Source organism: Oncorhynchus masou, chromosome 1 (genome assembly GCF_036934945.1).
Source record: "Oncorhynchus masou masou isolate Uvic2021 chromosome 1, UVic_Omas_1.1, whole genome shotgun sequence".
Lineage (NCBI taxonomy): Eukaryota > Metazoa > Chordata > Actinopteri > Salmoniformes > Salmonidae > Oncorhynchus > Oncorhynchus masou.
The window spans coordinates 65,619,893-65,635,199 of NC_088212.1; the positions used below are offsets into that span (position 1 = coordinate 65,619,893).

Genomic DNA, 15,307 nt, shown 5'->3' on the forward strand with positions numbered 1-15,307 from the left:
TTTTTTTTATGGGACTAGAAATAAATGCCTGAATCGTAAAATAACATTATTAACCAGTTCCCATGCTTTTAAAATAACGGTTCTGTTATGGAACAATATGGATCACTTTCGTTCTTGGTTTAGTTTCTGTTCCTTGAAAAATGTCATTATTTTCGTTTTCTGTTCTGTTCCCTGAACCGGTTCCAACCCCTGATATACAGTATACTGTATATGACAAAATACTTGTCAAAAGGTCCTTCAGGCTAAAAATGCTTTCAGGCTTTTCAGTCCTGCATTTCCAAGGTATTACAGAAAAAAACACGTGCTAGTTGTTCTATCCCCCATCAGGGTCAGACAGTTTGTACTCTTCTCATGGTGTCAGGGAGTGTATGACACGTGTATGACTTAGCTCTAGCCATAGTCCTCTTACCAAATACCAATTAATATTGGACATTGACAGTGACACTGTATCATTGAGAAGACACTGTTTAAGTAATGAGAAACCGCAGTGAAGCATTTAACAGCACATGACCTGCCTGCTGAAGTTTAATTACGCCGCTCCCTGCTCTGGACCGTCTCCGTGCCCTCTCCCTGGGGGGCGCCGCAAATAATAGAAAGATGGGAAGCAATCTATCTCTGCCTGTGTGTGTGTGTGTGTGTGTGTGTGTGTGTGTGTGTGTGTGTGTGTGTGTGTGTGTGTGTGTGTGTGTGTGTGTGTGTGTGTGTGCCAAGATTAATCAACATTTCAGCCTGCCTGGTGTGTCTCCCTGGGTGAGGGAGGAGTGAAGCATCATCTTTCTTTGTTGTTGTTTTCCCTCTATTTAAACATTTATTTTGACTTACGTCTGAATTGCATGGATCAACACGAAGCACCACTGCCACTGCAAATGCACCGTTTTTGGAACGGAACTGGTTGCCTCGCATTAAATATTTAAGCCCTGGATCTGCAATTATTTCTCCCAAACGCGTTAGATGCGCTGGGCTTTGCAGGTTTTGACTCCATTATCCGGCAGCTATTCCTAGCATCCAGGACCAGACTGGCTGCTCCAGGGGGAGGCAAGGCCAACCAACCCAAGCCCACCATGCAGCCATTGGGAGTTTGTTACCAAACATGAGTTAGTCATTCATGAAATTAATTGATGTAAGAGCACCAGGGATATGTCACTCTTCTCTCCCTCTCTCTCTCTCTCTCTCTCTCTCTCTCTCTCTCTCTCTCTCTCTCTCTCTCTCTCTCTCTCTCTCTCTCTCTCTCTCAGCCCTACCAAACAGGAAGTAAGAGAGAGTGAGGGGCAAAGGGGGGTGGACACTGTCTCAGTGTTTTCTGTATTAATGACTGTACTGTAGATGTATGTGTGTAAGCTCATTAACGTCCTGTACAGTACATGCTTGTCATCAGTAATACTATGCATTATTAATATACACTCAGTAGTCTGTGCCTGTTAACTAACTGTAGGATCAGCTTGCTCTGGAGAGCCTAATATGGGCATTGCGTGTGGCATGTTGTGGATGGATTGCTGGGCAGAAATACAGCAAACCAGGGGAAGGGGACATATAATGTGACTGCAGTATTCAAGCCAAAGGACGCATGGAGCATAGCCAGGCCCAGTCACTGGTCTGTCCTCTGGGCTCACACACACACACACACACACACACACACACACACACACACACACACACACACACACACACACACACACACACACACACACACACACACACACACACACACACACACACACACACACACACACACACACACACACACATACACACACACACATACACACACACACACACAATAACCCGCCACTGTGGGGCTGCATTCAGACTCTCCTATCTGGACAGCATCTAGAAGACCCCCTCCCTCCCCAGATTGGGTGTGTTATTGTGTTAGTATAGGTCATCCTTGTGTAATTACTGTGTGACTGGTTGAACTGTAGCCCTCCTGGATAGTGCATCACAGTTACATCAGTAAAATGGCCGTACAGTGGCTGGAGATGTCCATTAGACCCTGGTGCTGGTCAAGAGGCAGCTTTGATCATACCTCTAACATGGTTCACTTTTCCTTCAAGTGAGCTGTGGCGGGGTTGAGGGAGGGGGAAGGGGTGGTGGTTGGGGTGGTGGAGGAGGAAAGAATCAACTGTTCTCTGAGCCGGGTCCTCTTAATCTCTAGGCCCTTAAAGTCCAGGCTGGAAAGAAGAGCTTTCTGGTACCCAGGCTTCTGCTCTGAGCCCTGTCTCTGCCTATGTCCCTATTCATGTCTCAGTCCCTATCTCTATCTCTGTACCCTATTCCTGTCTTAGTCCCTGTCTCTTGTCCCTGACCCTGTCCTTGTCTCAGTCCCTTTCTCTGTGGAAAAGCAGACTGAAGAGCTGCCAAATGGCTGCCCTGACTGAGTGAGTCATTGAGGGGGGTTGGCAGTGGAGTCGCAGGTAATCCCCTCGCCCCTTAACCCATTTTAACACTCCTCCTAGAGAAGGTGGGAAGGGAAAAGAGTCAATGAATCTATTCTGTAAGACTTTATTATAGTCACTGAGCTACACTGAGCTACCTTTGAATTAAGCTAGCAGTTCCCCCATGCAGAATCTAACAGATCTAATAGCAGCAGTGTATAACAGTCAATTACTGGTGTTAGCATTGGAGGAAGAAGGAGACGCGATGAGAAGTGACACGACACCAGCTATGGTGATGGCTAAACCAGACACTCCCGACCTCTCTCCTCATCATAGGCCAGTGTGTATTTCCCTATGCTAATGCTGGGAGGGTGGGAGCGAGCGCGGTGTGTCATGGGGAATCAGGCTGCCCGGTGCAGATGTTTCAAAGGTCAGAGAGTGTCCTCTCAGAGGGCCTGTGGGCTGCCAGGGGCGATGGAGATGGGAGCTGACAGGAGAGAACCAGAGTCCAGGTGAGGCTCCCCAGACCAGGCCAGAGGACACTGATACCTCACCATGGGAGACCCAGCTCGTACACACACACACATAAACATCCACACACACACACACACACACAGATACACACAGAGTCTTCCCAAGACCAACCCCCATCATTTCCCAGTAATTTCCCAAACCCTTCCAATGTGAGCCAGCCAGTTATGTGTGTTGTGTAACCAAGGTCATACTGTACTGTAAAACAGCAAATCAAATTAAGAGAGTCAGTGCAACAAAGGAAGATACAAAACATTTATAACAAAGGGGCCAATGTAAATAGTCTTTATTTAACTAGGCAAGTCAGTTAAGAACAAATTCTTATTTTCAATGACGGCCTAGGAACAGTGGGTTAACTGCCTGTTCAGGGGCAGAACGACAGATTTGTACCTTGTCAGCTCAGGGGTTTGAACTTTCAACCTTCCGGTTGCTAGTCCAACACTCTAACCACTAGGCTACGCTGCCGCCCCATTTGATCAACTGTTCAGCAGTCTTATGGCTTGGGGGTAGAAGCTGTTCAGGAGCATTTTGGTCCCAGACTTGGCGCTCTGGTACCGCTTGCCTTGCGGTAGCAGAGAGAACAGTCTATGACTTGGGTGGCTGGAGTTTTTGACCATTTTTAGGGCCTTCCTCTAACACCGCCTGGTATAGAGTGGCAGGAAGTTTGGTTCCAGTGAGGTACTGTGCCGTACACACTACCCTCTGTAGGACCTTGCGGTTGGATGTCGAGTAGTATCCATACCAAGCAGTGATGCAGCCAGTTAAGATGCTCTTAATGGTGCAGCTGTATAACTTTTTGAGGATCTAAGGGCCCAAGCCAAATCTTTTCAGCGTCTTTAGGGGGAAGAGGTGTTGTCATGCCCTCTTCACGGCTGTGTTGGTATGTTTGGACCATGATAGGTCCTTAGTGATGTGGACACCGAGGAACTTGAAGCTGTCGACCTGCACCACTACAGCCCCATTGATGCAGTCCACAATACCATAATAAGCTCCTTTGTCTTGCCCACATTGAGGGAGAGGTTGATGTCCTGGCACCACACTGCCAGGTCTCCGACCTCCTCCCTATAGGCTGTCTCATCGTCGTCGGTGATCAGGCTTACCACCGTCGCGTCATCCGCAAACTTAATGACGGTGTTGGAGTCGTGCACAGCATCCTTCCTGTTTCTCCCATTTAACAAGGCATCCAATTTTAATTGGAGCAATTACATTTTAATGACCACATTGTCATTAAATATGTTCATGCTGTACTCCAAGCATTTCACTCAAACTTTGAAATAAAATGTTCTTCCTTGAAGTTGCTGAACAAGTGTTCCAGCACGATTACAAAAAGAAGCAGCAGGAGCAGCTAAGACAGACGAGAGAAGGAAACACGCCACTACAACATACACGCAGACCTGGGCAAAGTAAGCCTGTTCAGTGATTTCATGCAGGATTTTTGTACTTTTGCATCAGACTGTAAAAGTGAGTCAGCATAGAGATTAAACCAGTCATACATCATTTGACTGTTAATGATGTACTACCAAGAGGAGTTTGTGCTTGAGCAGGATAGAACAGAGGTCACAGTGCCTTTAGATGCACCATCGAATAAATGGTAGTTTCATAGCCGACGTAGGCTGCCAGCAAAATCAATTAGTCAATTACAATTAGTGCTTCGGGACTTTCACGGTACAGCATAGCAGCAATGTTTAAACACAGAAAGAACCACGTGAGGATGTTTGCCTTTAAAGTCAATAGCTTATTAGTAATAATACCTATGGATAGGGCGCGACATATTTCCTCCAATATGACCAGGCGTCCATGTATAATGACTCTCATCTTTAGTTCTGACATTGGTCCAACTCAGTGTTCCTCCGTTAGGGTCGCAGGGTTTGTCCCTCCATTTATCCCTGGTTCTCCAGGATTGAGTGTAAATCTCTCATTGTTTAGCGTTGAGCTCTAGCTGCTACTCATTGCTCCATGCTGGGTCTTCTACAGTCAAGAGTTCAGATAACAGTGCTAAGAGTCTGGGCTTTACATCCTCTTCTCTTAAGACAGGCAGATAAGGCTGGAAGAAAGGCTCTGCAGCTCAGTGTCTCATCTCAGCAGTGCTGGTTTCAGCCAGAAAGCCATGAGGCAAAAGGATTTAACACAGCCAGGAAGGGCAGGACACTCCTCTCCAGAGGGGATTACTGGGAGCAGAGCAGGCCTGCAGAAAACGGACCCCCAACACAGGCAGAGCCATGGTTGACCTGGGAGCACGCACACATAAACACACAAATGGGGTTACCCAGCAGCGCAGACACACACAACTCCCCCTCACACACACACACACACAGGATGAGCTGCACATGTTGTTTTTCATTAGGGCAGTCATGGTCAGGAACAAGGAGGCTTTGGCTGGCTGGGTATCTGGCTGCACTAGAGAGAAGAAGCCCTCATCCTCTCTAACCCGCCATGCACTGTACAATACACAGAGAGGCAGTATGAGAGGGACAAGGAGAGGGGGAGAGCGAGAGAGAAAAACAGATTAGTGAGAAGTGAGATTCAAAGTGATATGATGGAAGAGGGATTCCTAGTAAATGTTACATAGGGAGCAGGAGAAAGGCAGTTCATTTTGCACCAACTGAGAATTGAAAAGAAGAGTGGTGTTGGAAAAGGCTTTTTCTGAGAAAGACTAAGTGTTATAGTGGGATTGGGACTGAGATTTGGAGAGTAGATGTAGGAGAGGAGGAGAGTGGCCCACAAGTGGGATGTGTGTGATTGTGACAGAAAAGCACATGGCACGCATACAGTGAATTCACACACACACACTCACACACACACAAATAACATACACACACCCGCGGCAGACACACGGCATAGGGGTGCTGTTGGTGTCAGAGCTCCACAGCACGGCTGCCTGCTAAGTGGAACATTATTCTCCTGATCTGGCATGACAGAGGAGGTCTAGCAAACCTCTAAGCTTTCAAAATGGCATTAAGTGCTTCAGCTGTGGATTACAGAAAATTCTAATTTGTAATGCTAAAAAGGAGAGACAAAAAAACAGTTCAGCACAGGGGTAGGCATCCCTGGTCCTGGAGGGCCGCAAGCACTTCATGTTTTTGACCTAGAAGACCAGGTGTGTTGAATTTAGGCAATCACTGAACTGATCGATTAGCTCAGTTGGTCAGGTGTGGTGCCTAGTTGGAACAAAATCCTGCAGTACCTGCGGCCCTCCAGGAACACGGTTGCCTACCCCTGGTTCAGCGGTTCACGTTCCCCATCTTCGTCATCATAAACAGTAAGTGGGACAATAGTGATATTTATCGATTTTTCCCAGCAGCGTACGTAATCCCTTCAGGTCTAGTTCACACATGAGAGAATTCAGTCGGGGTGATACATGTTAAAGGAAACATTAGGTCTTAATAGTTCTGTCAGCCTTCACAGAGATTTCCCTGACGTGTGATAAGAAGTGGATCTCTACCTTGACCACAGTGAACACGTCATCCTGCCGTCATAGTGTCGACGTTCCTCTCTTCCTGTGTCCTGTGCAGAGATCTGTCTGTTGACGCGGGGTAGAAGAACAGCCAGCGTCAGAGCAGACACCTACTGCCGTCTGTACTCTCTGTCTGTGGACAACTTCAACGAGGTCCTGGAAGAGTACCCCATGATGAGACGGGCCTTCGAGACCGTGGCTCTGGACCGGCTGGACCGCATAGGTAAGAGACAACATGGCACAACGTGACTTTCAACTCCGTATGTGTCACTGTAATTGAGCTGATCGTTACAGCCAATCACCCGCCTCTCCATTGTCAAGTATTGTGATGTATGAATGTATTCAAAGACGTGTTACAGTGCCCAGGTAGCTCTGTACTAGATTGCCACTGGTTAAAATCCCAGATGGAACAAATGAAACGTGATGTAGTAAATGGATATGGATTGGCTGAGTAGATTACAAAGTGAGTCAGCTGCCAGTCACTGTACGGTACATGGAGGTGTCTGTCTGAGAATCAAACACAGATGTGCCACAGCTGAGGAATCCTCTGGAGGGGAGCTGTTTCCAGCTAAGTGAGCAGCCAGCGAAAAGGAGAGGAGGCCGTGCAGTCAGTGTTTGTGTACGTTAGTGACCTGCTCAGGGCCAGTTGGACCAGTAGGCCAAGCAAACAGATATGTCATATTAGCTCAGATGTCTCCACCCCTCCCACGCTGGCCTCCACACATCTGACACCGTGGGCCCTGGCTGCCAGGGAGGAGAGACGGATGGGCACCGCAGAGAGAAGAGAGGAGACAACTCTCTCTTTTCTACAGGATATTGTTTTATCATCTCATGTGATAATCCCTCCAGGCAGGGACAGTGATGTAAGTTAAAGAGAGGAAAACCCCATGGTGGTGGTGAGGAACTCACTATATATAGCTCACCTAGTTGACCTAGTGAAAAGTAGTGTATTTAGTTTGGTTAGTAATATAGAATTTACATAACAGACAGTGACAGATAGAATGTCCGGTGCTAACAGTACGAGAATGGATCATCTCACATCTGTTGTATTGGCCCTGAAGAACAGGGGAGGTCGGCGTTTGGAATGCAGTAGTTATGGTTAAGTACGTAGAAGACTGAAAAGAGCCATTCTAGCCCCATTTCAGTGATGTGTACAGCGTGTGCACTGATATGACACTTCATTCAGTTCTCAGCCAGCCCAGACAAATAAAAGATTCACAATGAACGTCAGCACGCCTCTATCATAACTATCTCTGCATGCTTCATGAAAAATGGCTGCAGGCAGGGGGCTCTTTCTTTGGTGAAAATGGTGTTCACCTTTCCCCAGCCCTCCTGCATAATGAAGTCATTCACACAGCGATGCCCTACTAATTAATTACTGTCTTAGTGGACCCTGTGCAATCGGATCAGAGCTGGGCCTGCTACGGCGTCGGGGTCAGGGCTGACCGAGAGACAGCCCCCAGCACTGCTCCCTCTCATATCTGAAATGGAGAGAGATTGATCTGGGCCTAATTGCATTGACAGTAGTGAGCTGAGCATGCGGGTACTGTACGATTTCAACCCTTTCAGGATTAGTGGTTGAGAAAAAACAGCTGTGTGAATTAACCCTATCACTGCTGGCACGTTCACCCAAGTGGGATAGGGCTCAGAGTTGAGTTCACCTTTTCCCGAAGAAAGGCTATTTGTTACTTAGCTCGTCATAGTGAGCTATTTCAGGCCATCCCCATCCTGTCTCTGTAATCTGGTGAGTGGCTGACCCCTGACCCCTCCACCACTGGCCATGGAGCTCTGGCCATCCAATGACAGCAGAAGAGCACTGCCCTACACTGTGAAATCACTGACATTAGTGTGAACACTGACCAGTCCCTCATTCTTTCCATATCAGTCAGCCATGTCCCCGTTCAGAGCCATGTTTCATCTGCATTCACTTTGCCTCTTATCTACGGCTCCACAGTAAGAGCTAGTCAAACAAACACACACACACACAGTCTGCTGGAGCGATCATGCTTCCTCTGTGTTATTCCCCTTGGTAGGCTACGTTCCCTCCCTCCCACCCTCCCTCTCTCTATCTCCCTCCTCCAAATTTCAGCCAGGGTTTCTCTTTTCTAGCTCTGTCCTTGTGCTCGGTGCTATTAGGGAGAAGTGCTTCAGAATGCAGCGACCGTGTGACATAGGAATCAAAGAGGAATCTGGGAGTAGGCTGATCACAGCCATTCTGACGCCCTTTAATAGTCAATGTGCAGCCTAGGGGCTAAAACTCAGTAACACTCAGTGGCCTTTGTTGGCAAATGTGTTGCTTGTTCACAGGATCAGGGGTGATTATGATGTAGCTGGTTATTGTGCAGTAGGGCCAGGCAGTGTGTGGCTAACTGTATAGTGGAAGAATCATCTCTAAATCTGATTCAATTCCAGAGTGTTTAACTAACTAACTGGACGATCTGGCTGATTGTACTCTGTCTGTCTGTCTGTCTGTCTGTCTGTCTGTCTGTCTGTCTGTCTGTCTGTCTGTCTGTCTGTCTGTCTGTCTGTCTGTCTGTCTGTCTGTCTCTCTCACAGGGAAGAAGAACTCCCTCCTGCAGCACAAGGTGCAGCACGACCTGAGCTCCGGCGTTCTCAACTACCAGGAGAACGAGATCATCCAGCAGATTGTGCAGCATGACAGAGACATGGCCACCTGTGCCCACCTCCTCCAGAACATTCCTCCACCTCAGCCCCCGTCTCCGGGGCACACCCCCGTCATCTGGGCTCCCCTCATCCAGGCACCCCTGCAGGCTGCTGCCGCCACCACCTCTGTGGCCATCGCCTTGACGCACCACCCCCACCTCCCACACCTCCCTGCCGCGCTCTTCCGCCCACCGGTCACGGTCCTGGGCTCCAGGAACCTCCAGGACCCTCCCCCAGGCCGGCTGAAGAAGTTCCACACGTCGGCGCCCACCTCCTTCATGGGACCTGACTCCCCCTCCAGCACACCATCTAAACTGCACGGCTCTGGGATGGACACAGCCCTGCTGGCCTCCTTCCGGGCCCACCACACGACTCAGGGGTCAGGGGCAGCCAGCTCCAGTCAGCAGGCGTCCAGCAGCAGTGGAACCCAGCCTGGGCCTAGTGGGGCCTCCGCCTTTCCCTTTGGGCCTTTCTCCTCCTCCGGGGGCTCTCCCTCCCACAGCACGGCCCAGAGCACGGCCCAGCTCCATTCACAGCCCCAGACGCAGCAGCCATTCCGCTGCACCACCCCGCCTCTCGCTGCCCTCTTCCAGCAGGGAGCTGTGGGGGGAGCAGGGATGGGTGGAGCAACAGGGGGAGCTACTGGGGGGGCTACAGGTTGGTCTTCAGGAGGCGCTACTGAAGGTGAAGTAGGAGGAGCAATAGGAGGGGCTGATGAGAGGGCCACTGGTGGGACAATAAGAAGGGCCACTGGTTGGGGTAGACGTGGATCTATAGAAGGATATACCACTGGAGGACATATAGGAGGAGCCACTGGGGGGTACTCAGGAGGGGCTAGTGGTGGGCACATTAGAGGAACTAGTGGAGGCCATATAGGGGCTACTGGTGGAGCAATGGGAGGGGCAGCTGGAGGGCATATAGGAGGGGCAATGGGAGGGGCTATAGGTGGAATGACAATTGGAGTTCTGGGTACCTCTAGTTCTGGTTGTAGTATCAGCCCCCAGTCCACTGGTTCATCCGGCAACATTCAGTCCTGTCAACTGCTCCACAGCCAACTGCCCCTAAATCCTCCACAGGTGGGCTCCTTGCAGCAGTTTGCAGGCGGGGGCAGGACTCCTATTGCATTCTACCACTCCCCCCCTCCAGGCTCCCCATCCTCCTCCTCCACCCAGCAGGCCCCAGAGGGTTCCCCATCTCCCCTGGCCCAGTTCAGCCTGGCAGGCTTACAGTCTGGACTTCAGTCTGGCCTCCAGTCTGGCCTCCAGTCTGGCCTGGTCCCTCAGCTGTCCCTGGAGAGGTCTGCCCTGGCCTCGTTGGCCCAGTACGGCTCAGCAAACGGCTCGCCCTGCTACACCCCCCTGGGGCCAAGCCCCACGGTCCAAAGCCCAGTCACAGGAAGGACTTTCCACTACAGCGACTCCTCCAGTGCCACTGGGTCCCACAGCTCTCTGCTCATGCCCCAGACCTCCCTCCCCAGCCAGCAGCACGCAGCCGGCAGTGAGTCTCTGCTGGGGCTGGGCAGCTTCTCTGAGGATATGAAACTATTGTCCTGTTCTAACCCCTCCCTGCCCCAGGATGTGGCCCAGGCCATGGGATACTCCTCACTCCCACGTTCCTCACCCTCTCGCAGCTCGCCCCCACGCTCCTCACCCCCTCGCAGCTCGCCTCCACGCTCCTCACCCCCACGCTCCTCCATGGAGCCAGGATACTGTCTCTCCTCGCCCTACTCCTCCCCCATCCTAGTGCCCAAACCCTGTAGCTCGGTGTCAGGACACATGGCTCCTCCTGTCCCTGCCCAGATGTCTCCAGGACACCTGCAGCACCAGACTCAGTCCCCCGTGGCCTCCCCGGCCCTGCCACCACGGAAAGGCTCGGCAGCCCACTCTGAACTAGAACCTGTCCGCTCCAAACTAACCTCCAATTTGTGAGGTTTGATCACACCCTCCCTGGACTAGTACACAAACAATCTTCCTGTATGATGTCATTCTCTTTTAGGCTTCACTGTGTTCTAATCGTTATCATTTCCACCATCTTAATATTACTGTGATTTAAAAGATGACACTTAACCAGGTAACTTCTAGCTCCCTAGACTACTACACTTTCTTTGTTTTTGTTTTGTTTCTCCCTTTTTTATTCATACGTATATACATAGAAATATATTTAAAAGATATGCTAATCAAGGGACAGGAGGGTGTGAACAGAAAATGATATCCATTTAAGAGATGGTCATTTCTTTCTTTCTAACTATGCCAAATTCATATGATGGGGTTTGGTTTGATGGTTAGATGGACAACACAATAGTACTTTTTGCAGGAACCTATGCACTAATACCTGCATGTATAGATGCTTTTTTGTGTGTTTTAAAAGAACAGAATCAACCTTTTCAGTGGAAAATACATGCTTCAATAAGAGCAGACTGACTTATTTTTTCATCCCATACAGGATCACATGTTGTTGATCCTTAATCAACTATTATCAATTAGATTACTTATTTATCCACTGTATAGACTTTACGAAACCTTCCGAGGTGGAGAAGAGATTTTAGGAAACCAAAAATAATTTGCCTCCCCTTTGGCCTGTGTGTTGTTGTATTGTCGTAATATTGGGGGGTGTTGAGTGGGCTACAGGCCCTCCATCCCTGTAGTGAGACAGACATCAAGTATGATGTGTTAGTGATAGGCTTCCTGCAGTGTCCTCAACCCTGTCCTAACAAATTCACTTTGTCTTCCAAGCTCATCATGCCGCAAATGTTTGGGATGGACAAGGACAAGTTGAGCCCTGCAATCTGTGTGCTAGTGGACAGAGTGTGTGCATTTATGTGTGTGTGTGATAGTGACTGAGTGTGAGTGTGTGTTTGAGTGATTGTCTGTGTGTTTAAGAGAGAAAGAGAGCGAGAGTAGTCTAATGCAGGAGAAGACTAACCAAGGAGGGTTTTGCCTTTTCACAAAACTAGGACTGCCATCCCAGCTTGTGTGTGGAGTTGTGTACCTCCGAGACCCTTCAATCTCTCAATGCTAGAAAACACTACACTCACTAGTGCTCCCAGAGCCGCAATCACACATACTTCACAGTCAGATAATGTAGCGAACACACAGGAAATAGACCATTTGGACATAAGCAATTATGTTTGTTATTGTAATGATATCAGATACCTGTTGAAGTGCTGCTTGATAGAAAAGATCTTACCACTCCATATTACTACCCACAGCTGCTAGACGGTCAACGTAGACATTCTCCCATATTGACTGCCAGTGTTGAGTTGAACATGTTGAATGTATGCACGTTTCATTTATTTTTAATTTAGAATAAATATGGGTCATGAGGTTTTACATCAAGGAGGTACAGACAGAAAGACGGGTCATGATGGAATAGAAATGGTAGTTGTGGACAATTTCATAGACCTGTATGTTGAGGTTAATCCCAGCGGACAAGAATGGTTGAAATGACGTCATTCCAGCCAGATAGCATGACTTCATTTCAACCAACCAGCTGTATGCCTGGTTGTGTGTTCTGTATAGATAGGTAGCAGTAATCATCTCTGCTTCCCTCCACAGCCCATCCCTCTCCTGCTCTCCTGCCCATCATAAGGAGCAGCATGTTACCCTGGGTTCAGACAGCTGGGTCCATCTCTATCTCAGTCACACCACTCAGCCACAACACTCTTTTTTAACAACACAGCCCCTGACCTCTGACCCGTGTAGGCCAGCATGGGCTAGTTGGCAGAAGTGCACAGTGACCACACTCTAGTCCCTCATTATTACCTCCCTCAGCAGGCCTGTATCAAAGGGCTAACCACACACACACACACACACACACACACACACACACACACACACACACACACACACACACACACACACACACACACACACACACAAATCAAATCAAATCAAATTTATTTATATAGCCCTTCGTACATCAGCTGATATCTCAAAGTGCTGTACAGAAACCCAGCCTAAAACCCCAAACAGCAAGCAATGCAGGTGTAGAAGCACGGTGGCTAGGAAAAACTCCCTAGAAAAGCCAAAACCTAGGAAGAAACCTAGAGAGGAACCAGGCTATGTGGGGTGGCCAGTCCTCTTCTGGCTGTGCCGGGTAGAGATTATAACAGAACATGGCCAAGATGTTCAAATGTTCATAAATGACCAGCATGGTCGAATAATAATAAGGCAGAACAGTTGAAACTGGAGCAGCAGCACGGCCAGGTGGACTGGGGACAGCAAGGAGTCATCATGTCAAGTAGTCCTGGGGCATGGTCCTAGGGCCGCGGTTCAGTTGAAACTGGAGCAGCAGCACGGCCAGGTGGACTGGGGACAGCAAGGAGTCATCATGTCAGGTAGTCCTGGGGCATGGTCCTAGGGCTCAGGTCCTCCGAGAGAGAGAAGGAGAGAATTAGAGAACGCACACTTAGATTCACACAGGACACCGAATTGGACAGGAGAAGTACTCCAGATATAACAAACTGACCCCAGCCCCCCGACACATAAACTACTGCAGCATAAATACTGAAGGCTGAGACAGGAGGGGTCAGGAGACCAACATCTCACAACCTAGATCCTAAATGTTTAATCTTGTTTAAAATCTTGTTTAATCTTGTGAACTAAGTTTATTTATGTCTACACACACACACACACACACACATACACACACACACACTCACATGGACATGCACACACTCATGCACATGCATACACACACACACAAGCCTTGGCAGTCTCCCAGTGCAAATTGCAGTGTTGAATTGAATTAATTTGAACAGAACAGTAAGATTTATATTCATTAAAAGGGCTTTTAAAATGAGTTCTGTTCTCCTATTGGAGTGAATGCAGGTCTAAAGTATCGGTTTTAAATCGTCTCTCTTTCTCTCCCTCCCTCTGTTTGTTGTTGTTGTTGTTTTACACCTGGTCTTCTTCTGCAGCGAGGCGCTATCTATCTAGAAATCTCTGAAATATTTATTCACTGTCTGTGTCTGTCTGGCAAGTGGCACCTGACTCCCTGACAGGTCGGATTGACGGTGGGAAACCCACAGACATCACCTCAGACAGACAGACAGGGAGGGATTTATTCTCTCAGATAGAACACTCAGCAGCGTGATTGGCTGGACACAGGTTAGGGAACAGGGAAGTGATCAGCTCCAGCAGGGGATTATTAATGTCTGTAGTGTGTACAGTGCAATCGTTAAAGACTGTGACTGCTGGAGCTGTTAAAACACAAAGCCAATAGACTGCCGTGGCTGTTTCACATCTGAACAAAAAAACAACAAGAACCTCAACCGGTTTGTTTATTTTCCACAATATGACCTTATTAAGTCCAAGAGTTGGGAAATGTGACTACTTTGGATCGGGGTTTAGGGAGCTAGTGGTTGAGACAGAGGAGTAAATGTGAGGAGACACTGATAGATTGGAGGAATGACGTGGTTGGACAGACGGTCAGGGCGCTGACAGGTAGACAGCCAGCCCATGGGGTGCGCAGGCTGATGAGCTGCTTGTTTTCTGGGGGACGTTGAAGGCATGTCAACCCTGCCTTATGATTGTTCCTGAGCGCTGGTGTAGGGAGGAGGATATTGATTTGTGGGTATTTGAGGTAGCTTTTGGGTGTTGCTAAGGTAATGGTGTGTGTGCCTGTGCGTTTGTACATGTGTGTCTGTAGGAGAGATCGCAACCCAGCGTTCTCAACCCAGCGCCAGGGTCGATGTCTGGGAGTGGTCGGTGTCTGAAGATGGGTGGGCAGGGGAGGCACAGGTCATGGCTTAAAGAGAGATAGGCACAAGACAGTGATCGATTAGCTGGGTCTGGACCTGACCTGGAAGACCTGGGCCATTATCACAGATAAGGACGTGCATAGTGTGTCAATCATTCCAGTCTGCCGCTGTCATTCAGGGAGCTGTCAGTGTCCCGTCTGAATGTACATGACTCTGTCTCTCACCTAGGCCACACCTCCCTAACACTGAACTGTCTGGTCTTCCTTTGATGCTATTTGTTCTTCAAGTGGATTTGGTTATCTTTGGCCATGTCTACACTTAACACTTACATGCAACTTCTGCTATCAGGATAGGAAGATCGCATTGAAAAGACGGGTCTAGATGCACAAAAGTCCCATTGTGGCCCGATTGTGTTCAGATCTGCCTGACCACTTCAGGAGGTGGTCAGGGAGGTCATGTGTGCAGATTTCTCCTCAGTCTGGACACAATCATGCTACCGGAAGTGCATACAGTGGGCGACGTCATCAGCACTCTGCCCACAAGTCTCCAGAAAACGTGTGTTTTGGGTGCGAGAGGCACCTTTTC

The 15,307-nt window shown here is 48.8% G+C and overlaps 1 protein-coding gene across 1 annotated transcript in view; it reads left to right on the forward strand.

Annotated features, from left to right (window-relative positions):
- Positions 1-10,949, forward strand: part of hcn4 (hyperpolarization activated cyclic nucleotide-gated potassium channel 4) — a 95,950-nt gene extending 85,001 nt beyond the window's left edge. Inside the window, exons 7-8 of the mRNA XM_064992359.1 lie at positions 6,416-6,580; positions 8,914-10,949. Coding sequence (XP_064848431.1) covers positions 6,416-6,580; positions 8,914-10,949 — 2,201 coding nt within the window. The remainder of the gene's footprint in view (positions 1-6,415; positions 6,581-8,913) is intronic.
- Positions 10,950-15,307: the final 4,358 nt, after the last annotated feature.